At 44.8% G+C, this 26386-nt stretch overlaps 1 protein-coding gene across 2 annotated transcripts in view; it reads left to right on the top strand.

Moving 5' to 3' along the window:
• The window catches only part of CRY3 (cryptochrome 3), a 38034-nt gene that overhangs the window by 7525 nt on the left and 4123 nt on the right, over positions 1-26386 (top strand). For both annotated transcript variants that reach the window (XM_087698475.1, XM_087698477.1), the window contains 4 exons: positions 14456-14595; positions 14877-15107; positions 15191-15334; positions 15488-15565. In XM_087698475.1, the coding sequence (XP_087554601.1) occupies positions 14456-14595; positions 14877-15107; positions 15191-15334; positions 15488-15565 (593 nt within the window). The remainder of the gene's footprint in view (positions 1-14455; positions 14596-14876; positions 15108-15190; positions 15335-15487; positions 15566-26386) is intronic.

A 26386-nucleotide genomic window follows, 5' to 3' on the forward strand; every position in this document is an offset into this window, starting at 1 on the left:
GTAGTTTGGGTTTCCACAAACATCTTCCACCCGTAGAAATGGGAGTACACCTCGCTCTTGTACTCCAAAAAATAAGGCCACACATAATGATTAAAGTCGTTGATTATTAGCATCAAATACTTGGCCTTCCCAAGGGAGGTGCCCATAGGGCTGTAAAGGTCGGTGTGAACCAACTCAAGTGGGGTAGAAGCCCTCCTAGTGGTAACTTGTGGATGTGGCTACCGATGTTGGTTGCCCCTCAAACAACTAGGGCACAAAGTGTGAATAGGAGGAAAATCAAGAAGTCCCTCCACCATCTTCTTATGAGAAGCCCATCATATAGCGTCAAAATTGAGATGACCATAACAAGCATGCCAAAGCAACCCAAGCTTGTGGGAAAATCTCGTGGCTAAGGTTGTGAGTGTATAAAGCCCATCCTCGTGGGATCCTGTGTAAAGAATGGCACCTGTGGAAGTATCCTTCACTATAGAAGTATCCTTTACTATCACCACATCATGTGTAGATACCACATGGGTACCAAGCCGTGTAAGACCATGAATAGAGAATAGGTGAAAATCTAAATCCAGTACGTAGAGAACTTTGGCCGAAGAAGACTGCATGTCTGGCAATAAAGGAATAGTTCTCACTTCTCAAAAGGGAATGGTAGAGTTGTCACCAATGGTGACTATGCCTCCTTTGGTACTTAGATCTTGAAGCCAATCCTGACTATAAGTCATGTGAGAAGAGGCCCCATTGTCAATAAGCCAAGGCTTTTCTTGAGCGGAGGAAGCAAGAGATGTATCCTCCTCAACAAATACATGCACAAAGGCAAACTCTATCATCGTCGGGGGAGGATTCATATCCTTCGAATCCTTTTTCTTTGGCTTCAAATGGGGATGCTTTTGCCAACACTTCTCCTTGGGATGAGTGCCCTTCCCACAGTGTGGGCGCTTGGGCTGCTTCTCCTTCTTCTCATTCTTCTTGTCCTCTTGCTTCTTGTTCTTGGCCCGAGCCTTTTTTTCCTTCTCTCCATCTATACTTGCAATGAATTCCTTGGTGGAGCCAGAACCACTAGCCCCAACCTCTCTAAGTGGCTCGTCACACTTCAAGACTAGTGGCAAAAGCTCCTTCCATAAGATTGTCTCATGGATCCTCAGTGTGATAAGGCTGGTGTGGGAGACATTGAATTCAAGAGATGGCATTTGAGTCAAAAGAATCATAGCCATGTCTTCAAAGGATATCATTTGACCAAGAGAGGCAAGCTCACCTCTTATGTCCTTTATCGTTGTGATGTGCTCCCTCATAGAGGAGGAATCATTAAGATTGAGCATCCACAACTTCTTCTCAAGGGAAATCTTGTGGGCAAACGCCTTGTGTTGATACAAAGATGTAAGCTTCTTCCACACTTCCGCCGCAATCTTCAACTTGCGAACATGCACAAGGACAGAATCTTGCAAACTCATGAAAGGATTGGGCTTGTGAGTAGAGCCAATTCCACAAGGTTGCGCGGTCCATAGAAGTTCTATTTGTTGGATCCTCTGTAGGATAGGGGATGGAATTTGAAACAAGAGCCCAAAGATCGAAGGTGTCAAGTATGTAGTCCATCTTACACGACCACAACAAATAGTTTGAACCATGGAGTTTGTCTTCTTTGGGTAATGAAGGTAAGATAGGCACTTGTATCGAGGGTATCAAGGACGGTATCTTCATTGAGAATAGAGCCTTCTATGAAAGATGAATAGAAGGGGGACAAGTGCGAACAAGGGACTCCTCTCGCCGACTATAATCGCGATAATCAGGTCTCTACTCAGAAGAATGTCTAGAAAGAAGCTCGTTCTCTTAGTCATCAAAGCTCATGATTTGGTAAGATATCTTCGATCTTGCAATCACCTAGAAATTTGCGTTTACTAAAATGTAATGAAAGAGACCTAGCTAGCCTAACTAAGGAAGAGAAGAGAGAGGATTGCAGGAGAAGAAGAGGAGAGAGAAAGACAGGGAGAAGAGAGAGAAAGAGAGGAAAGGGAGAAAGAAGAAGAAGAAGCCATGAAAGCTTGTGAATGTGAAAAGAGAGATTCTTGATAATTCCGTGATGCCTCAGAATACCCTCTTACACCTTATATACTGTCAGTGTGACTGGTATGTTCCCATGGCATGTCTCCATGGCATGTTCCCGTGTCCCCCGCTCATTACAAACCATCCCGTCTCATAGAGTTTTTGTCCTAAAAAACAAGAGATGGACCGGAAAAGAAAAATTGGGAGCTCCCGAGTACAACGCTGCGCATGATGCAATGGCAATAAGCAAGGGCAGCGGGACAGAAGAGAAATGGGGCGCGAAGGGCGTGAGGTATGGGAGACCATATGGGAGGGTCTTGCCCGCATTATAATCCACCATTTCATGATAGACAAGATCCTGGATGGGGTGGACAGTATGCTGTCCCGTAGGGGTCTGCTGTAGGAAATCAGCCATAACTTTGTGTAAAAAACTCCGAACGGGACAAGTGAGGTGTCGTTACGGAGCATACGAGATGTACTTTCAGCCCATGTGGGTGAAGGGGGGACTGAAAATATGTCAGGACCAAAACTGTTGCAGAACAGATGGCTGTCCAGAAGTAACTAGTGTGCTGTCCAAGACAGTATGGTTGGTGAAAAACAGCCATAACTTCCTCTAGGAAACCTCGATTGGGGCAAGTGAGGTGTCATCGCGGAGCCCTTGAGGTGTACTTTCAGCCATGTACGGGAAGTGGGGCTGAAAATGTGTCAGGATCAAAACTGGTACAAAACAGTTAGCTGTCCAGACGCAGACTGCAGCCCAAAAGAGGGGTCAAGTGTGGTTAAGTTCCAGCCAATACGGCCTCCTTGAGGTGTGGAAACTCATCCAAGATAGAGGCTGGGCGCCAAGAAGCTTCCTCTATTGGTAGGCCTTGCCATTTGATCAAGTATTCATGAATAGAACGGGTACGGAGTTGCTTTTCACGCTGCCCAATGACCGCTTTGGGAATATACTGAATAAGGCCCTCCTCATCTATGGGGGGGTAGCTCCTCTTCATAATCTTTGGGAGTGCCAATGAAATGTTTCAATTGGCTCACATGGAAGACTTTATGGATCTTAGTAGTGGGAGGGAGTTGGAGACGGTAGGCCAATTCCCCAATCTTCTTAATGATTGTGTAAGGCCCATAGTAGCGGTGTGCCAACTTGTTGCAAGAACCGTCCTTGAGTGTAGCATAACGGGACTTGGGGACCTTGTGGAGTACCAATTCACCCCCTTGAAAGTCAAGGGTTCTCCTTTTTGCATCAGCATGGAGCTTCATGTGCTCTTGAGCCCTTTTGAGATTTGCCTTGCATTGTTGAAGTAAGGCTTGCATGCTGTCCAACTCTTCTTTTCCAAGGGGGTTGAGCTTTTCATTGAAGATCACGGTGGGGAGGGGCACCCGATAACCATACAATGCTTCGAAGGGGGAGATTCCAATGCTCGAATGAGTGGAGCTATTGTAAGAAAATTCAGCCAAATGCAGCCATACATCCCAAGAATTCCGCACATCATTACAAAAATATCGCAAATAAATCTCAAGCCACTTGTTGACTCGCTCGGTTTGCCCATCCGTTTGGGGATGATAGGCTATAGATGGAGCCAATTTGGTCCCCATGGAGCTGAAAACTGTCTACCAAAATTGACTCATAAATTTGGTGTTCTGATCATGTACTATGACGCAGGGCAAGGCATATAACTTAAATACATGCTCCATAAACTAAGTGGCAACTTGAGATGCTGTAAACTGAGATTTTGTAGGGATGAAATGGGCTACTTTAGTGGGCCGGTCAACTACCACATAGATGCTAATCCAAACCTTCTTGGTTGTAGGTAAACCGGCGATGAAATCCATGGTAATGTGGATCCATTTGCCTTCGGGAATGGGCAAGGGCTGCAATAATCCACCCGGTTTAAGAGTGCTATCCTTATTTTGTTGACAAGGCACACATCTAGACACGAAGTCTTTAACATCTCGCTATAGGCCTTTCCAATGAAAGCTTTTTGAAATGCGGCCATATGTTTTGAACACCCCTAAGTGGCCAGCAATCGGTGAAGAATGCTTCTCTTCAAGTATCCTTTGTGTAAAAGGAGAGGCATGGGGAATTACGATACGGCCATGGATCTAAATGAGGCCATTGTGGAGCTGATATTGAGAGTTGTCATCCATAACACCTTGCTGTAATTTCTGAAAAAGAGGGCTGAATTCAACATCAAGCAAGTAGGTCTCTTGGAGCTCTTCAATCCAATCATGGTGGAGTTCAGTGATAGATGAGACCTTGCATGCCTACATGCGAGAGAGTGCATTAGCCACTATATTGTCCTTGCCATGGGTGTGGGTGATCTCTAAGTCATAGTTCTGTAGGGTCGCTACCCATCTACGTTTTTTGGGAGTGAGGTTGGGCTGAATCAAGAAGTATTTGAGCACATGGTAGTCACTTTTCACTTTAAATTTACTGCCATACAAGTAGTGGTGCCACTTTTTGATAGCATGAATGACTGCTGCCATCTCCTGATCATAGACATGCAACTCTCTCTCTTTATCATCCAATTTCCGGCTCTCAAATGCTATTACACCGTGTTCTTGCAGCAAGACTGCATCAATATCCCGTCCAGTAGCATCACACTGAATGGTAAAATCCTTTGAAAAGTCGGGGGGGGGGGCATACAAGGATGGGGGCTGAAGTGAGCAATTCTTTCAGCTACTTAAAACTATGATCAGTCAAAGTATCCCATAAGAAGGCCTCTTTTTTCAGCCTGTCAGTTAATGGTGCTGCAATTGTAGCATAATGGCGAATAAATCTCCGATAAAAAGAGGAGAGGCCAAGAAAACCACGCAAGGAGACAGTGTTGGTGGATGTGGGCCAATCTCGAACACTCTGCACGTTCTTAGGGTTAGCTTGGATGCCTTTCTCACTAATAATGTGTCCCAAGTACTCAATCTCTGTTTGCATGAAGACACACTTATTTTCCTTGGCAAATAACCGGTGCTCTCTTAGTATATAAAAAATTTGTCTGACATGCTTCAAATGCTCATGTAGTGACTTTCTGTAAATGAGTATATCATCAAAGAATACCAACACAAATTGGAAAAGCCATGGCTGCAATATTTTATTCATTAGGCTCTGAAATATGGCGGGGGCATTAGTGAGCCCAAACTACATGACAAGGAAATGGTACAAGCCACGGTCAATCCGGAATGTTGTCTTAACTTCATCACCCACTCTCATTCTGATTTGGTGGTAGCCTGATCGCAAATCAATCTTGGTGAAGTAGCTTGCTCCCTTGAGCTCATCAAGCAAGTCATCGATTCGAGGGATGGGGTATCTATTTTTGACGGTGATCTTATTGAGATCACGGTAGTTAATGCACAATCGGAAGGATCCATCCTTTTTCTTAACCAATAGAACCGGGGAGGTATAAGGGAAAGAGCTAGGCTCTATGAATCCCATTTCAGTGAGCTCCTTGACTTGCTTAGCTACTTTCTCTCGCTCACATTTAGAGAGCCGATATGGGGGTTTATTGATGGGCTTGGCATGGGGCTCCAAGTCAATTGGGTGATCCATCGATCTCTGAGGTGGGAGAGTGGTAGGGGGTTGAAATAGGTTCTCATATTCAGCCAAAAGTGCTTTTAGTGCTGCATTTTGCTTCCCTAAGGTGTGCTGGTCATCAATATCCTTATGCAAATGCAAGACAAAGATCTGTGAGCGTTTCTTGAATTCCTTTTTGAGTTGTCTTGCTATTATAAGCTGAAAGTCTGCAATTTCTTTGATGCCTTCCAAATGTACAAGCTGCCCATGCATTACAAACTCCATATACAACTGAGAGAAGTCCATAGAGATTTTCCCCAACTGCTGCAGCCAATCACAACCTAAAACAACATCCACGGGGCCCATATCAAGGGTAATTAAGTCCATCTTTGCTGCATAATTTTCGGCCAACGTAAGAGACACTTGTGTGCATACATGGGAGCTTATTTCCTCACTTCCATTGGCCACTTGAACCTTAAGAGGTTGCTGTAATTTAGTAGGAATACATGTCAAACGGGCAAGAGTCAATTTATTCACAAAACCGTGTGTGCTGCCACTATCTGTAAGAATGTATACATTCTTGCCATCAATGTTACCATGTACCCATAGGGTGTTCGGGCTCCTAGAGCAGTCCATGCATCCATGGAGATCGAGCAAGCTGATATAGTGGTAAGTGTGGGGTGCAAAGGGCCATTCCCAAGCATGCCATCTATGGGGCAGCCACCGGGGTCAAAAGGGAACCTATCCGGTGAGTCATAAAATTGATCGGTGTCAAGATCCTCTTCGTATTTAGTATTTTCAGCAAGTGTCATCATGGGAGAGGTATCATGTGAGTCCTCTTCCAACTTGTCACTATCTTCTAAAACATATATGCTATTAAACTTGACAATGACGTTCTTAAAGGAGCATTTGGATGCATGATCAGCCGTGTACTTATCCCCACATTTAAAGCACAAGCCCTTAGCCTTGCGATCCTTGACAACCTTGGGAGGAATGAATTTTTGACCGTTAGAACTGAAGCCATTCCGTGTCTTATTTTCAGCATACTTTGGGTCACTTTTGGAAGGGGGTACTGTCCAAAACTGCCATATTTCCTTTCAGCATTAAAAGTGGGGTAGGTGGGGATTTTGGGGCTGCCATTCCCTGCATTGTTGCTGCAATAATTACCAGCATATGGGGGTTGCCTAGTAGGGTATCTTTGCTGTTCTGCAATTGGTTGCATGCCCTCATTGCGACGGTATTTCCGACCATACCGTTCAGCCAATTCTATGGCTGCAAACAAAGTGGTTGGCTTTTGAGCCATTACATCAGCTGAAAGATGCGCATCTAGCCCATAAATGTATTTATGCAATTTGGCCTCATCACTGACAGCCTCAATATACATGGATAGGTTCATAAACTGGTTGGTATACTCCCTCACGGTGAGATTTCGCTGATCAAACTGATACCATTGCCTAGCCAAACGTTCTTTCTCTACCGGGGAGACAAAAACTTGGACCATATGCATCTTGAAATCTTCCCAATCATGAAACTGCTGGTTTTCTCTTTGAATAAATCTCCACCATGTGTGGACAAAACCCTCCAGGTGAATGGAGGCAAAAATAACCTTTGCCTCGTCGGTACGGAGATAAATGAGAAAATAGGCTTCCAATTTAGAGGTCCATTCCTCTAATTCAACCCGGGATGAGGACTGCCCATTAAACTTAGCAAACACAATCTTGTCACGCAACTCATTTGGGCCTTGTTGTCCATGTATGCCATGTGCTACATGTTGCCCATGTATGTTGTGCTGCCCATACATGCCTTGCTGTCCACACCCTGGCTGTCCAAAATTTCCATGTGGGCCATTTTGCCCATGCATTACATGAGGACCAAATTGCACATTAGGACCTTGCTGTCCAAAATGACCATGCTGCCCATGCATTAAATGCGAACCGGGCTGAGCATTGGGGCCTTGCTGCCCAAAACTGCCATGTGCATGCTGCCCATTGCTACATGTATGCTACCCATGTACACCTTGCATTCCATGCTGCCCAAAATTTGCATTAGGCCCTTGCTGGCCATTCCCATGAGTGTACATATAGCTTCCATTACGGGGGAGTTGCTGTCCCAAGGATGGGCTCGAAGGGTTCGTAATGGGGGAGGGAAGGATGGGTTCATCATGTCGAGTGGAGGGCTCGTCCGTCTCATAAGTGCTATGGGGAACGCCATGGGTGCCACCAAAACCTTGTGGGCTATGCCCGGTCTCTAAGGGAGGAAGGTGGTTGGCCTCACGGGGAGGGACATGCTCCTTGGGCCGATCCGAGGAGGGTGCGATGGCGGGGATGAGGGCGCCCATGCGCTCGATGAGTAAGTCCATCTTGGCCATCATCTCAGAATGACGATGATCTTGGCGGGTTTCCATCTCCCTATGGCGTTGTTCCAACTCTCGATGTCGGTCGGCATGACGGGTCTCATGTTAGCATAGAGTATGGCTAAGCATAGACAAGCGGTCCATCTCGGAGGCGCCCTCTTCAAACACGTCTTCATGATCCTCTTGGGCTGAGCTAGGATCATTCATTGAGGCACGGGAGTCCCTTCTTTCACGCTGGAAGTCCTCTTGGGCCTTTGCTTTACCCTTGTGGCCTGCCATCCTAAGTGCAGTCCACTAGACCCCCTGTTACAGAAATGGCAATATCTTGAGCTAGGAAGCTCCGATCGCCAAACTTTTTGATTCAAATTAAAGCTCTCGATCCCCTCTATGAGGCCATGTAAAAATATATCTGAGAGTAAATGATCAGGGCTTTGCTGTAATTGACTTTTGTGGGCTGACTGTGTAGGACTGCTGCCTGCCCCACAGTACCTCTGAGCACAAAATTGGGCGTATCTCCCAAACCGTAGGGCGGAATGGGGAGATTTTTGATTCAGATCGAAGGGGGGGATGCCCTCTTCGAATCAAGCTATGGGGCCCGCACTCAGTCACACAAGAAGGCTTTGCTGTAATTGACTTTTGCGGGTTGACTGTGTGGGACTGGCTGTCTGCAACACCCTACAAGAACTCCTTCAATGAGCATACATTATCCCAATGCTGAGGTGCTTATTTCAAGACATCCTGGGCCTCAATGGTGGTTCTCAATGCCACATAGAGCCATACATCATTTGCATCAATAGTTCTCTTGCTGAGATCATTTCTTGAATGCATACCCTGCCCATCCTGCATGCATCCACCATACATTCCCAAGTGATACATGTCATTACCAATACATCTACAAGGTTGTGGAGTGTAAATGATCGTGGCTCGGGCTATTCATTCAAGTATACCTGCATCTGCAAGAAATTTTGGGCTTCGGATCATTGGGAGGTGGGCAAAGGTCCCCCCGGGCTGGGTTGTGCACCCCTTCAAGGTCTTTGATGGCAAGGGAGGGTCACCTCTCTTTTGTCTTGCCACCTTGCTCGGCATCGGGCTTTTCCTCTTCCGGAATATACATGGCAGACATTTATTATTAAGCAACCAGCATGATATGCATTTACAAATTGAGGATTGGGCCTTTCATGATATGCATGATCAATAAGGACAATGGGATGGGAAAAGGGGTTACCTCTGCAAATTAGTGACTCACTGATTGCATGACTTACCCTTCTTACAAATTTCTTTCTTATCGGTCGGAATCAAGATAAGAGTACGGTTAAGGATTAGAGTAAAATCTTGATCAATGGGGAAAGAAATTTAAAGAGCATTCAGCCATGCATGCATTTTAAGGGTGTGAAATGGGGATGGGAATCCAATTGGCACTCTCAAGCTCCAAGAAGGCATGCAATTCTTTCATCTCTCTCATCAAGTGGCTGAGCTCAACAATTGGATGTAAAAGAGAGAGCAAGAACCGATTGACATACCTTATTCAAGCTCGGGGAAGAGTTAATTGCTGCCCTCTCCAAGAAATTTGTGGTTGCTCTTCTTCTTGCAGCTTGTGGTTGTATGGGGGCCTTCAATGTCGTATATCTTCACTTGTTGAAGCTTGTGGCTGCTTCCAAGGCTCCTGAGGGTAAGAAATTGAAGGGGGTTCAGTGTGCCACGAGCTTGGTTGAAGGTTTCATGGCTGCCATAGCTGCTACCCACAGTAGGGTTTGAGATATGTCAAGAACTGGTGGGAAATCTCAACAACCGTGCTCAAGCCTTGCCCAGAAGTATGCCAAGAGCTGGAGGATGAAGCAGGGAGTGTTGGAATTGAGCTGGAGCAGAAGGAAGAGAGCAGACCACTCAGTGCAAAATGCGCCGTAAATTTCGGGCTGGCCTCAGGAGGCTTTAGGCAGGGGAAACAAGGCTCATGGGTGCTCTAGATGCTAAGCATGAGGTGGGGAAGGCTCTGGGACAAGCCATTCAAGCTGAGGAAGAGGGGGGAGCAAGATCTCTGCACTTCTTGAGCTGAAGGTTCCATGGCAGCTTGAAGGAAGAAGGAGAGAGAAGGAATCTTGAAAAAGTAACTGTGCTTTTGGGCTTCTCAATTCTGCTACACTTTTTTTGCCCAAAATCCTCAAGAAACTTACATGGAAATTAGTGACGACTTGCCAAATTTATCTTCCCGCCTCCAAATGAGTCCACGGTTCTTGGGAAAGCTCCAAGAAAGGCTGCTATAGTCTTCAAGAGGGTTGACAGCTTACCTGAGTACTCCCTGTGTACTTGTGAGAAATATGTAACTGAGATTTTCTGTGAGAAACTGTAAGAACCCTAAGTCTATGGGAAAGAGAAGGATCAAAGACAAAGCTCTGATACCACTTGTAATGAAAGAGACCTAGCTAGCCTAACTAAGAAAGAGAAGAGAGAAGGACTGCAGGAGAAGAAGAGGAGAGAGAAAGACAGGGAGAAGAGAGAGAAAGAGAGGAAAGGGAGAAAGAAGAAGAAGAAGCCATGAAAGCTTGTGAAGGTGAAAAGAGAAATTCTTGATAATTCCGTAATGCCTCAGAATACCCTCTTACACCTTATATACCGTCAGTGTGATTGGTATGTTCCCATGGCATGTTCCCGTATCCCCCGCTCGTTACATAAAGAAACAACTGTCGCTTGCTACCAAGAAGAAGTCGCCTACACAGACAGCTGTTGCCTACAACAAAAAGCTATCTCCTATGCCTAGGAAGCTGTCGCTGCCTGTAGCAAGATGCTGTTACCTACACCAAAAAGAGGTCACTTGCAAAATGCAAATTTGTGTTTTCTACAAAATGCAGAAATAGATGCCGCCTAATGATTGAATGCTATCACCTAGGTCCTAGAGGTTGTCGCCTGGTTGTCAAGAAGGTTGGATTGGCAATGGACCACCTGTCAAGCTGTAATCGTAGTAAATGCAGGCTCAAAATCTGATGTTTGAAGATCTAGGCTGCTCCTCCGCGATGAAAACCTGCTCTTCTACAAGAAATCTCCAAGCTCTATCCTCAGGTAGGTAATGATACCATGTGAGAGTATGCAATGGAAGAGAAACACAAACACAAAGAGTAGTTGAGGGAGAGAAAGAGAGAAAGCAAACGATGAAGGAAGAATACTGCACCGATTGAAGAGTGTTGATACAATGATGATGTATTGATCAGTCCCCGCATGCAGCCTAAAGCGTTAGTGAGGGCACCAAATCAGGTTGATGACTATGATAGCACCAAGCACGGAGAGTTGAAGTGTACACCGGCAAAGGGAAGATTAAAGATTGAAGAGTGTGCGTTTGCCAAGTGGGGGGCTGGCTATAAATAGCCATAAATACCCAAATCTAGCCGACCTGCACTAGGAGGCCATAAATGCTGGCTGACCAGCAATAAATGCTAGTCACTAAAGAATAAAATGCCAGAAAAATAGGGGTGACCTCAAAAAAATCCCATATGACAATGACAATGTCTAGCAAGTGCAAGCAAAGTGTGGAGGTAGTAATTGACCTAGGAATGCACACAGGAAGCCGATAAATAAAGCAAATGCACCTAAACTGCCAAAGCGCCTATGTCTCTGTTAGATTTGGATAGGAGCTCACAACCAGGAAATGACAGATTGACATAACTAACATAGGCAAACTAACAATTACAGTTGATGAATACCCTAGGATGGTCTACAATGGAGTGTGCTAAGAGTGTATAACTATGTGTGATGCATTGTGTGCCAAGTGCACTGTGCACTGAGGTGAAGAGTTAGTGCACAAAGGTGTAATGAGTGTGGATGTGTGATGGAGCTTGGGTATGCACTAGGTGTGTCAGATGCGTGTTGTGCGTGTGCTCGTGTGCACATGTATGCCGTGCACCATGCACTATGTGTCATGCACTGTGCACTATGCACTAGTCTGTGTATTAGCATATTGTGTAGTACATTAGGGTGGCAAAGGTATAGGCTGTCCTAAGGGTAGTGTGTATCAAACTATGTGCAAGGTGGATTAATTAATGAGGCTACTATATGGGCTGATGCTAGTGTGTTGCATGCATGTGCAAATTGCATTGTGCACATATGCACTAGGTGAATGGGGTTAGGTGTACTATGCTAGATGGCTTATTGTGTAGGGGATGGTGCATGATGCATGTGCTAGGTGCGGTGGATGGATGCAAGTGTGAGTGCCTTGTAGGCAAGATGAATGCCTTGAATGTAGCTAGGTAGGTATTTAGGAGGTGAAGCGAAAGCGGATACTCTAGTGCCTTTGTGCTCTAGATGTGTGCACTATGCACTTGTGCATTGATGGGTGCACTAGTGCACGGTGTAGTGCACTAGTAGGATGACTAGGGGTGGTGCAACAGTGGGTGTAGGTAAACTATGCATGTGTTCTATACTAAATGCAAGTACTAAATGTAGAAAATTGCGTATGTGTTGTTGGGCCATACATCGGTGTACTACAATATGTCCATTTCTTCTTCCCTTGACCTCCCCTTGGGAATAGGGCAGATGTCAGCCAAACAAGAGGGAAAAAAGGGGCAACTAGTAGGTGCATAAGTGTGTGTCCCATAGTAACATGGAATGGGGAACGGGAACAGAGACGGGGATGGGGTCAGGGACGGGGGACGGCTAAAAGCAAGGAACGGGGATGGGGGGTGGGACGCGGGAGGGAACGGCATACATAAATAGCATTTGAAAATGTATGCATGTGATGTGGTGGATGGATGCGTGGGCATAGTAACAGAGGATGCCCATTTTGTAGCTTCCCGTCTTAGTCCCCATCCCCATGTTAGAGCCTCCTCTCATGGTAACAAGGGATGGCAATTCATTATTCCTGTCCCCATCCCTATTCCCATCCCTATCCCCAAGACCGGTCCCGTGTTACTGTGTGTGTGGGCGAATGTATACGACCAAAGAACATACAAAAAAACGCACAAAAAACCACCCCCTAAAAGACACCCACTCCATCCAAAAAAAAAACCCATGTTAAAAACGTCCTCTAACAGGGGACGTGACAAGGGGACGGGGTAGGGGATGGCCGCAATGGGGGGACGCCTGTTGGGGATGGGACAGGGGACATCCCTGTCCCATTTTGGCATCCCCATTCGGCCCATCCGTTCGGGACAGCCTGCGTTCCCGGGGCCTCAGGACGGCCGTTCCCTGTTGTCCCTTTTCTGTGTATAAGAGTGGTGTGCACTAGTGCATTTGTGTGTGTGCACTGTGCACTATGTGAGGTTACTCTATTAGTGAGGTGCTTAGTCCTAGGTGCAAGCTACAAGCTGTGCAAGGTGGGTTAACCAGTTAAATTGATGCAAATTTGGATGCTAATGCACTGTACATGTGTGCACTGTGCATTGTGTAGTGTGCAATGTGCACTGAGCAAAGGGCTAGTGCAATAAGTTGGTATGCAAGTAACCTGATGTTCTAGTGAGCTAGTGCAGGTGTATTGCACCATGAGTGTTCTAGGTGGAGGTAGGCAAGTGCATTGAGGATTACTTGTGATCAGGTGCACTAGTGCACATGTGTGCAAGTGTATGTGTACTGTGCACTGTGCACCATGTGCCAATGTGTGCACTAGTGCATGGTGCAGTGTACTAATTTGTACGATTGGGTATAGTACAACGGAGTGCTGTGTTTGTGTGCTAGGGTGCACTAATGCACTGAGTCAGTGCTCAGTGCATGTGGGTGTGCGGGAATGCAGTGCACTAGATGTACTGCACTGTAATGGGGTCAATGCACAAGGTGTGCACTAAGATGAGGTCTTTGTGTGAAGAGAGCTGAGTGCAGGGTTCTAGGTGTGGTTAAACTATAGACAATAGGGTGGTATGTAGGGTACCATGGAGTCCTTGTTCCTTGTTCCTCCTACCTATCAACCCCCCTTGCAAATAGGGCAAGCGCCGGTTGTGTGTGAGAGAGAGAGAGAGAGAGAGAGAGATTACAAAAAAAAAGAGACAGCAGGAGATACATGAATAGCTTGTCCCATTAGTTTTCATCCTTTTTATACATGAATTCCAGGGTTAGGGTTTTCCCATTCCTTTTAGGCATCCAGCCCCTTTTTGTGGCCTTTTGACTGGGCATGCCTCATATTCTATACACCCAAACTTTAGTGTTAATCAAAAAATTGGCTAGTACAAGTTGTAACCTTATGGTGCCCTTTTATTGATACAATTTGCATGGGAGGGAGCACACAGCTCTTAACAAAACATCTAATGAATCTTTTAAACATCATTTTCTTTCCAAAAAATTGTGGGTCCTTTTCTCCTTGCAGTTAACAAACCCCTGGTATTCAAGGGCTTCAACAAGTTCCAATTTTCTGCTCATTGACATGGCTTTTATTGGTTTTGTTTTTGAATGGTGAATGTGGTTTTTCGATCATCCTCTAATCTAATGACCTTTATGAGAGAGAGAGAGAGAGAGAGAGAGAGAGAGAGAGAGAGATCTAATGACCTTTATGTGTGTGTGTGTGTGAGAGAGAGAGAGAGAGAGAGAGAGAGAGAGAGAGTTTACGAAGAGTTTAAATTGTCAACAAACTGATATTCCATTTCCTTTATTAGAGTTACGCGCTCAATTTCTCTTGGAGGGGCTAGCAGATTTGAGGAGAAATTTGCAGAAAAAAGGGCTGGATTTATATATAGAACTTGGAAAGCCTGAGAAGACGATACCACAACTTGCTGAATTAACTGGAGCACATACAGTAAGGCATTCCTTGTGTGAATAGACTGTGGAACTATAGAGATTCGTTTACTTGAATGCTCAATCTTTGTGGATTTTCTGTCAAGGTGATGGCACTGAAATTTAGCATATTAGCTTAAAGTATCTCTCTATATATGCAATGTACATACATGCATGCATGCATATATGTATACGATTGCTGGAGTAGTACAGAAAGTGTTTATAAGCTATTTGTACATACATACATACATATGTATATATATATTCTGTCAGGATTTACTGTTGACATATTTGCTGCAACAGGTTTTTGCTCAGAAAGAAACTTGTAGTGAGGAACTTTTGGTCGAGAAGCTTGTGCAGAAAAATCTCAGAAAAATTAGCCTTCCGTCCAGCAAGCCAACAGATGGAGTATCCAAAGGTGCAAAGGTCCAACACCCAAGATTGGAGTTGATTTGGGGTAGCACCATGTACCATCTAGATGATTTACCATTTACTGCACCACAGCTTCCAGATGTGTACACACAATTCAGAAAGGTAAACTTGGATTATCATTTGGATAGGGGGAGTACATCAGCTTGCTCGTGCAGTAGAGTCTTACAGGTTGCCCAAATTGACAGGCTGTTGAATTGCGTTGTACTGTCCGCTCATGCTTTAAGATGCCTTCTAACTTTGGTCCTCCACCTAAGATGTTTGAAGATGGTAATGTTGGATGGGGCAACATCCCAACTCTTGGTGAACTTGGCCTACAGGCACGTGAACAGGTATTCCAGAGCAACTAATTTGTTATCAGCCCACTTTCTGAGATTAATTTGATGATCTTTTGGCTTCAAGGTTCTGCTCTTTCATGTGTATGCGTCGTTTTACCTGTATTTCCAAAGAGTTTTGAATTGTCTTGTCATACGATATGCTGGCAGAGCCCTCTTGGAGTTATGAGGTTCATTGGAGGAGAGACACCGGCCATCAAACGGCTGTATGACTATTTTTGGGAAAAGGTATGCAGCTACTGATATCTGAGTTTCGTGATGAACCTTTATTGATGCTTTTACTCCAGTCTTAATCTGAAACAAAGTCATGGATTGCAAATGGATGCTCTGAATCCCATCATAATCTGAAACAAAGTCATGGACCGCAACCCTTTCCATTTTCACAATGTAGACCAAATAAAAGGTGAAACTTTTTCTACTAATATTGCAGTAGAAAGTAACGGTTTTGTAGAGGAAGTGCTAACTGAAGTTTCCACCAATGATTTTATGCCTGAAAGATTTCCTTGCCCTCATTAGTACTTGTAGGAAGCTATTGAAAATATTATGGAAATTTAGTTGGGGATGGGGGATAGTGACAATTAAAGTGGCCAATAAATTTTTGGGGATGTTGTTGTACTTGCGGAGACATGGACCAAAAAGGCTTGGTGCTCTTACTTCTAGCAAGGTCCTGCTTTGGCCCTAGACACTTAACATTCACATCTTGGTGCTCATGTCCTCGAATGTTTTCCCACCAATGTTGAGCCTCTCCTTCCTCTGAAGCTTGATTAATAGCAGGTACATGTCGTTCCAACCGGGGAAGAGGGTTCCCAATGATACAAAGTTCCAGTGCTATGGGTGTTTACATATCCACTTCTGAGCCTTATTTGAAGCTGTTAAGAAGACTGCTAGGGTTTGCAATGAGGACACATAGAGTGTACGACCACAACAGAAACACAAAGAGACAGACACAGACACAGAGGACAAAACTCAAGCCCTAAACGCAAAACTCAAAACTCAAACACAAACAGAAGAAGGGAGAGAGAGAACACAACTCTGAAGTGAATGAATGCTGTAAATGAATGTAAGAGTGTACAGTGTGCTCAAGGGCAGAGCAATGTCGGAGTGTGACGTCCACCGAAGACGGATCCCAAGTCTGTGACTACCAGTTGGAATGTAGGAGTGCTGAATATTGAATGGCATCAGGCTGGTCACCCAAACGCAGCAGTCTGGAGGTTGGAAATTGGTAGACGCAGCAGTGTACCACCAATCGGGGGCTGGAAACTGTGCACAGTCTGCTGTAAACAGCAGGCTGAAATAGTGTCTGAGAGTGTCAGGGCCTGCAATGCTGAAAACACAGACTGCTGGCTGAACTTGGAGATGGTGGACAGCAGGTTGAACAGTAGTCTGGGACAGTTTGGAGCAGTCGCCAGTAGCTTAGAGCTGTCGCCTACAGCAGTGGACAGGCTGAAGATGATGTGGCTGCAGTCAATGATGGCTGGACAGCAGCTGGAGGTGGGCTGTAGGCTGGAAACTGGGTGCTAACAGCAGCAAAGGGTGTGTGGGCTAGTGTAACCTGCAAACAAGGATAATGGCGGAATGGGGGCAGCTTGTCTATTTATAGATGTGGAAGGGCACCCCAAAAATTAGGGTTTCCACTAAACTTTCTTAAACCGCTTCCCGTTTTAGGGTTTCCATTGAACTCTCTCGAACCGCTCCCCGTTGTAGGGTTTTATTCTAAAAGAGCATTTTTAGTGTGTTTTGGGGCTGTTTAAGAGGCCAATCAGCAAGTAATGTATATTTTAGCTCCACATTCCCTCTCAGGCCCAAAACTGAGCCGAAAGGTTAGGCCAGCCATTGTGATGTTGATGTACCCCAAGGCGTCCCATCCCAATGCAGCCAAGGCATTGGACAAAGGGTGCACATCGGCTGCCCAGTGGCCTACCAAGACTATAGAGGCAATGGTTATCTTACCAAGGGAATCCAAGTAGTCACCCCAGAGAGGACAGGGCATCGGACAAAGGGTGCACATCGGTCGCCCAGTGGCCTACCAAGTCCTACAAAGTCCTACAAAGGCGGATGAGGTATCCATGTGATGAAGAAGAATGGTGGTGTGGTAATAACAACCGCCGGTGGAAACAACTTAGGATCCGCACAAGTGGTGCTCTGCACAATGAGATGCAAAGTATGCTACATGCCGACCAATCAACCAGTCCCTCAGGGGTAGTGAAAGAGATGGGCTGCTGAGGATGTACTCGAGCCACATGTCCAGCAAAAACAACGGGTGCTGAAGGAGTAGATGAAATAGGAGCGGAAGGTATAGCCCCATTGCACTGTGGAGTCGCAGCAGTCTGCTGAGGCTTTTTAGGTGGAAGACCTTGGGCCTTGGAGCGACACTCCTCGTCCACATGGCCTGCTCTCTGGTACTGTATGCAAAACCAATTTTTCTTAGGGAGTTGCTACCAGAGAGGTCTTGATTCTTTGGTTCCATCTGAGAAAGAGGAGTCACCCTTTGATTGGCTTGCCTTCGCATCTAGCGAAATCTTGCCATCGGTGGTTTTCCCCTCGGAAGAAGAGGCAACCAACCCCCTCTGCTCTGAATAAGGCTGTGATGAGGATTTCTTGTGGACTTGATTATGCAGCCTTGCGTAACGCAAGAAATCGCACTCAAACTCGTAGAAGGTTGGCAATCGAGGTTGGGAGATGATGTGTTGAATGAAATTGAAGTACTTGTCGGGCAACTTATTCAAGAAGAATGTAACCTGATCGTCATCTGACTTTGGAGAGCCAGTAGTGGCGAACTCAGCAAGTAATCGTCTATAGTTAGCCAGCTTGACTGTCAAATCATCCCCTTCCTTAAGAGAGAACTCTTGAAGCTCAAAGTCGAGATTGATGCGCCAAGTACGATCACGAGCCGTATAGTGGTCGAGAAGGTGACTCCAACGCTCTGACATGAGCGGGAAGTGCTGCAACTGAGAGTGAAACTCAAGAAGCAATCCCTGCATCAGCTCAACATTGGCTGTAGCATTGCGGACTCTCCATTGACGGATGTAGGCAGGGTGAGCTAGTCGAGGTCCGGCATAGGCTCTAGACCAATGACGAGGTCCCAAAGACCCTGAGACTCAAGCACTTGTTGCATGAAATTTGACCAAGTAGTGAAATTTGACCCGTTAAAATGTGTCTTATCTGTGAAGGCATTCTTGACTGTTGCAACAGGAGTGGCAATGCTGGGAGATTGATAGTGTGAAAAAGTGTAGTGGGGGTAGGATGGGGGAGTGGAGTACACTTGGGAATGGGCCCCAAAGTGCCCACCAGGCATATGCGGATAGTGTGCAAGGTGGATCCATAGGTAGGGATGGGTTGACTAGGCATGGGCATGGTAGCCACATGAGGAACCCAAGGAGGTGGGATGGGAACACTGGGAGCAGAAGATAGGAATCCCTACGTAGGTGTAACCCAAGGAGAGTGTGAAAACGCACCATAAGCTGAGGATGGAAACCCTTGCGTATGAGTGGTCATGGGAGATGTGAAGTTGGGGATAGTGAGGGGGATGCCTATCACAGTCAACCTAGGAGTTATGGGTGTGCTCATTTGTTGAAAGGTGAGAGGCACTGTGTTAAAGGGTGGCATTCCCCCTAACGAAGTACCATGGTGCAAAGAGGTAGAGAATGGGGTGGAGAAGGAAAAGGTGCTAGGAGCGGAGATGGAAGATCCAACCCCTAGGGTGTGTGAAGTAGATGTGGAGTGTAATCTAAGATTTTGGAAAGATGATGAGAGATGATCAAGGTGTGATATAGAAGAGGGTGGGATGGATGGGAAGTGAGAAGTGTGTGTGATATGCTCAAATGAAACAGAAGCTGTAGATGTACTTGAATTTTGTCTGCTTCGTGAGCCCCCTGTATTGAAGTTCACATATGCAAAGCCATCCGGATCCTGTACCTCAAAAGAAGAAACATGCGAGGGTTTTGATTCATGCAACACAAAAGAATTGTACAAACTTGACATTGGACCTGGCGGAGATGATGAAGATGGATCGCCAGACGTTCCAAATGCCGTATATCCTCCATGATCGGAGAGGTGGCTAGCCTCACCAACCGGTCCGAATGTGGTAGCCAAACTGGTAGGAGGGATGTAAACATCACCGTACTTGTTGCGATAGTACTCCTCAAAGTCCTCCTCTGTCATGCTAGTGAAATCTGGTGAAGGTGGAGTGTCGCTCTCCTCACCAAGTCCATAATGCCGTCTCAGGGCCTCCAAGAAGGTGTACCTTGCACAAAGACTAGCTCTCAACAATATCCGTAGGATACTCTTTACAAGGGCACTGGCTATGATACCATGTTAAGAAGACTGCTAGGGTTTGCACTGAGGACACACAAAGTGTACGACCACGATAGAAACACAAAGACACAAACACAGACACAGAGGGAAAAACTCAAACCCTAAACGCAAAACTCAAAACTCAAACCCTAAATGCAAAACTCAAAACTCAAACACAAACAGAAGAAGGGAGAGAGAGAACACAACTTTGAAGTGAATGAATGTAAGAGTGTACAGTGTGCTCAAGGGCAGAGCAATACAGAGTGTGACGTTCACCGAAGACGGATCCCAAGTTTGTGACCACTGGTCGGAGTGTAGGAGTCTTGAATAGTGAATGGCAGCAGGCTGGTCACCAAAATGCAGTAGTTTGGAGGTTGGAAAGTGGTAAACGCAGTGTACCACCGATCGGGGGCTGGAAACTGTGCACAGTCTGCTGTAAACAGCAGGCTGAAACAGTGTTTGAGAGTGTCAGGGCCTGCAATGCTGAAAACATAGGCTGGCTGACCGTGGAGATGATGGACAGTAGGGTGAACAGCAGTCTGGGAAAGTTTGGAGCAGTCGCCAGCAGCTGAGAGCTGTCGCCTACAGCAATGGACAGGCTGAAGATGATGTGACTGCAGTCGATGATGGCTGGACAGCAGATGGAGGCGGGCTGTAGGTTGGAAACTGGGCGCCAACAGTAGCAGAGGGTGTGTGGGCTAGTGTAACCTGCAAACAAGGATGATGGCAGAATGGGGGCAGCTGTCTATTTATAGATGTGGAAGGGCGCCCCAAAAATTAGGGTTTCCACTAAACTTTCTCGAACTGCTCCCCATTTTAGGGTTTCCACTGAACTCTCTCGAACCGCTTCCCGTTTTAGGGTTTTACTCTAAAAGAGTATTTTTAGTGTGTTTTGGGGCTCTTTAAGAGGCCAATCAGCAAGCAATGCATATTTTAGCTCAATAGAAGCATGGTAAAGAGAATGGAGGCAATTCATGATAAAGGACAAGTTGTACTGCTTGTTGGGTCTAGCAAAGGTGAGGAGGCAATTTATCTGAGTGTGAAGATTAACCAGCATTTGTCGTGATTGGAGACAATAGCTACCTTGAGAGAACTGCAAATCAGGTTAGCAAAGCAACTAATTCTGTTGGCGGCTGGGACTTAGTTGGCTAGTTTAACTCACTTAAAACTCGATCAATTGGTAGGCATTGGTTGTTTTGTCTGAGTCTCTACCCCTTGAGGATAAATTCATTTATTAGAAATATCAAGGTTGACTATTGCATGTTTGTTTGAAGATGACTCTGGTTCTCACGATCAACATGATCAGAAGCCCTTAGAGTGCTCATGCAGCCCATCTGACTCTAGACAGCAGGTTAATAAAATGACAAGGCTGTGACTTGTGCACTTTGAAAATGCTCTTCTGCCTTGCAGAGTCCGATTGCTAACTTTCGAGAAGTCATGGTCAAGAATTAAGTTGCCTAGAGTCTCCACGCCTCTTTGGGACTGTCTGATTGAAATTGTGTCGAGATTATTGGCCCTATTTCTCATTAACGGGGAGCTACCGCGGAGCAATTGTATTCCTCTCATTGGGATTGTTTGATTGAGATTGTGTTGAGACTCTAGGCCCCATTTCTCTCATTGATGGGGAGCTATCATGGAGCAACTGTTTTTGAGGTCTAAAGAAGTGAAAGCCTTTATGGCGAGATATGCAAATGCAGTTAATCTTATGGTGCGACATAAGCATTGAGTTATTGAGAACAAAATAATTGTTGTAAGCTCAAATGCTGATGATGCTGGTGGATTACCACATCGCTAAATGTTTTGGACTTCAAAGATCGTATTTCAAGGTAAAGCATTCTTGTAGAGACTTTTGGTGGAGGATCATGGACCGGTAACCAGCCAAGCAAACCGCTATTACTGTCATTGTATGTTCTATACGACTTGAATGGAGACATTGTCGCATGTATTCAATTTATGCTGAGTGACTTGGAAGGTATGACCTTTCTAACTTGGGTTGGCAGGCCATGTCACATTAACGTTTGACGTTTGAAGATTTGATATTTGGAGGCATCCTTAGAGGGCCTTTGGAAGTTGAAGAACAAATCCTTGGGATTATGGCATGTGACAATGAGCGCTTCATTTTTGATTCTGCATCAGGCATTTCTTCGTGTGTGGCAAGGATTGAGGGAATACTACATTGGGAGTTTTCTTCTTTGGGACCATTGGAAAAGAGAAGCTTCAACCATGGTTTTGGGTGTTTAGAGATGTAGGATTGAGTGTTTAGACTCTCCTAGGTAGATGGAATTGCATGTTGGCTGGATAGTCTTATGTATGGTTGATTGTCTTTCCAACCGTATTAAAGTTACAAGGGAGAGATGGGATAATAGGGAAGGGGGCCAGGGTGGGGGGGATGTATTTTGTCGTATACAACTACTACGAAGAGACAAAAGAGGGAGCCAATTCAGCAATCAAAGGGAGAAAAAAGAGGGATCTGCTTTTAATCTTTACCTATGTCATAACACATAGCATGTCTACGGTAATGTTTTTGTCATGAAGAGGACAGGAGAGAGGGAGAAGGAGAGAGAGAGAGAGAGAGAGTGCAGAAGAGAGAGAAAGATTGCAGGAAGAGAGAAAAATTGTGACGAGAGAGAAAGACTAGAAAAGGAGAGAGTAAGGCAGAAAGAGAGAGGAAGAAGCCATGAAAGCTAGGAGAGAGAGGTGAAGATGAAAGGAGACTTATATTATTATCTGATGGTCAAAAATCAAGTCCCTAACACCTTATATACCAGCCAGTGTAGCTAGTATTTCCCCATTATTAAATTCCTCTCTCTAACATTCCATCCCCACACGAAGGTTTTTTGCCCTAAAAAATAATTTGGGCACTTATGATAATTGGGCAAGAGCAGATCAAAGTACTACTCTACTGTATTATTACAGGGGTATACTAATGAATGAAGTGGTATTATTGCGTATGATGGATCATTGGGGTATGTACAAAACATGGGCCTTATTGGGGAATTACAAAAATGAAAATTTGACCCAAATATCTTAAGTAAATGCGAGCTGCAGACAGTGGACAGCAAGCTGTTTACTACAGGGCCCTGCTGTAGTAAATCTGTCATAACTTTCTGTAAGAGATTCCGATCGAGGCACACTACACATCAAAATGGAGCTCTTGGTAAGTGCTTTCAGCCCATATAGGTTGGGTTTGGCTGCTCAAAGTTTAGAGTAAAATCTGGTGTAAAACAGTGAGCTGTCTGCAATCTTCCCTGCACTAAAATATGGCCATAAATAACCAATCTTCAGCCAAAAGAGTCTACCAAAAAAAGATGGATGTTAGTCTAAATGAGATCCCAAGCAATCCATTATCCTCTTGGATCAAAAGGTATTCCGTCATAATGATTGTCCAAGAGAAAAGAATGCCCATCAACCACATACTCCAATCCACTCGGATCAAATGGATACAATGAAGTATCTCCATAATCAAGTCCATAATCACATCCATATTCTCCCGGATCATAGGGAAGCCAAATGCTATCTTCATATTCATGTATGTACACATCATGTATTATATCATCATCGGACATATGCCAGTCATCATAACCGTGATCAAGGTACTCATTATCAAATGCGTTCAATGGTTGTTGTAAACCTTGATTAAGTGTAAACTGATGCTCAAGAATATCATCACGAGGTTTCTCCAAGAGTCTAAAACCTTCAGCATGTGATTCATCAGCTAAGATGTCATCAGCTTGTACATCTTGCTCTTCACTATTCCCTTCTTGTACATCTTCTTGGTCTTCTTGCTCATCTTCCTGTTGATCATGTTGCTCATTATCCCAGTCTTGTTGTTTAGCTTGCTTATTGCTCTCTTCTTCATCATCAGCACTTGGAAAAGAACTCATCATGAGGTATAAACTGATTGGTATATAGGATACCATGGCAGTTATGAACTTGCTGCTGCTGATCAAAGCTAAAAGAGTACTAATAAGCATGACCATTATTGTCATGTCCATAAGAACCGGGCTGCTCAATTAAGAAAGGTTCACATGTATAATTATGACTATGTTGCTGAAAAGGTGGATGCTCATAAGCATAAGCATGTTGCCCATAATAGCCATTCTGTTGCCAAGGTTCAATGGAGTGATGCTCTGCATTATGACATGGTACATCATATCTATAAGCATTAACATGCTGTCTAGATGTACTTGCATATTGCTCATGTTTGTTTGCATGTTGCTGCTGTCCATATTCACAAGATGCATGCAGGTCATAGTATGTACCATCAGCATATACATGTTGGCCATAAGCATAAGCATCGGGTGCATAATGCCCATGAGAATTTGCATTAATTGATGGGAAGGTGGTTCTTTCAGCATGTACATGTGATTGATCTTCTTGCTCTTTTTCCGTCATTTGGAATTCCATCCACTTAGTGAACTGGGCAGCAAGGGTGTCCATAGTGGTCTTCATTTGACCAATGCCTTCCATCAATTCCCTATGCCTCCCAGCATGCCAGTCCTTGGTTCTTGTGCATCCTTGATTTGTTGCTGAACATCTTCATTGGCCTTGGTTTTTTCCTTGTTCCTTGCCATGGTTAGATGCAGTCCCATTAGACCACCTATCACTATTTTGCCCGCAACTTGAGCTAGGAAGCTCCGATTGACATACTTTTTTGATCAAGTCGAAGCCAAGGATGTTCTCTTCAAATTGAGCATAAGCACGCTGCTACACGTTTAGTACAGAAAATTCTGTAACAGCAAATCTGTAGCTGTTTTATGCAGTCCTGCACCCCTGTTTGAGAGCAGTAGGGGATTGTTTTGGCCTGTAAGGGATGGGTAGTGCCCAACTAAAGTGCCAAACTGATAGGGAGGGCTACTGAAGTCTGCAAACACTCTTTGGAGCCTGCTCTTAGTGCTGGTACTCACTCTTTACCTTTGTAACTAACTAAAAATGTCTACAACATCCTGTAGGAATTCAAGAGAGCTGAAATATGGTCCCCTATCTATTGTATGTTTACAACCACTTCTCCCATGGCACCATACATTGCTTTAGCATACATACACATGGTCTATACTGCTGAGCATGAGAATGATCATTCCCAAGACCGTGCCACTCACATATGAGCATTATACATGCACTGTTTGTTGCTGAGCATGAGAATGATCATTCCCAAGACCGTGCCACTCACATATGAGTATCATATATGCACTGTTTGTTGCATTCACTGTCATAACTGCATACATGACTGCATGTGTATCTAAAGATACATTTTAGCATTGATTCTCAGTCATACATCATTGTAAGTATATTAGTGGTACATCAATATGCCATATACATCAGTGGCATAATCCCAAGTATATCAATATGTCATAGACATCAATGGTATCATCATGACATGCCAATTCTCACTGTCCCCAATATATCTCTGCACCTGCAAACAAGTTCGGGCTCCGGATCACCAAGAGGTGGGCAAAGTGCCCCTCGGGCCAGATTGTGCACCTCTTCAGGGTCTTTGATGGCAAGGGGGGATCACCCCTCTTTTGTCTTGCCACCTCACCTGGCATCGGGCTTTTTTCTCACCGGGAGTATACATGGCAGACATTTATTAATTAAACAATTAGCATGCTATGCATGGGAGCTTGTAAGTAATTCTTTTCATGAAGTGCACGGAATTGAGTTGGGAATAGGGAGAGGGCTTACCGGGCAGTGACTCACTGCTATCTCACCTCATTTACAATGGATTTTAGGGATTAGTTTATGCTCAAACAATCATCACAAGTCAAGAGATTAGGGTGAGGGAATCAGTAAACAGTAGTGAGAATTTTCAGCATAGAATGGACCATTTTCAATGCAAGGAAGCCTAAGAGAGGACTGAGATTGAATCGACAGCATGTAAGCATTGAAACCTTCAATAAAATGCATGATTGACTACTTGAATCTCTCTCAACAATAGGCTTTTTGGCTCAGCAATAGGATAGAAATAAAAGAGAGTTCAAGAGTCAATTACCTCTTTGATAATGAAGAAGGGCTGAGAATCAGTGGCCAATGTCCCAAGGTTGCTCTCCAACGCTCCAAATACGGGCTTCTTGATGCTTCCTTCTTCAAAGATTCTTGTAGGCACAAGCTCCTCAAGACAACATGCAAGCCAAGAGAGGCAGATGGTTTTGTGGGACGTGAAGCCACTAATAACCCACTTTCAGATGAGAGCATTGCCAATGTGATTGCCAAAATGGCCAAATGTGGATCCCCTTTAGGAAAGCAAGAGAGGCCAGGAAGTTCTCTTGAGACATGTATACAAGAGGGGAATACACAACATCCTAATGAAGCATCTGCTGATGGGATTAACTCCTCAGAAATAATGTTTGCTGAGTCAAAATCTTACAAGTTTTCTGTTGAAGAACTTTGACCATGGATTGCAAAACTTGGTGAAGCCGATCCAGTAAGATATGGGCAAAAAGAGGATCAAGATGTAACTGGGGCCAAAACAATGCTGCATACCCTTTCGTGTTTCGTGTTTCCAGGCCACCCAAGGCTTCAACTCATATTGTGAATGGTGATTCCAATTTTGGACTTGATCAATTTGTTCTCGGAGTTTCTCTTGGAGATGAAAGCACAAGTTTATTTTTGCTTCGAAGATACAAGGAAGTTGTCCAGTTGTGGGAACAATGTCTAATCTCTACTAGAAGAAATCATGGTAGTACTATTGTTATCAACCAACAAGATACTTCTTCAAATGAGGCATCTTCAAGCATTGAGAATGCACTGCTTAAACTT

This window comes from Lygodium microphyllum, chromosome 18 (genome assembly GCF_053477565.2).
Source record: "Lygodium microphyllum isolate KBCC chromosome 18, Lygodium_microphyllum_v1.1.10, whole genome shotgun sequence".
NCBI lineage: Eukaryota > Viridiplantae > Streptophyta > Polypodiopsida > Schizaeales > Lygodiaceae > Lygodium > Lygodium microphyllum.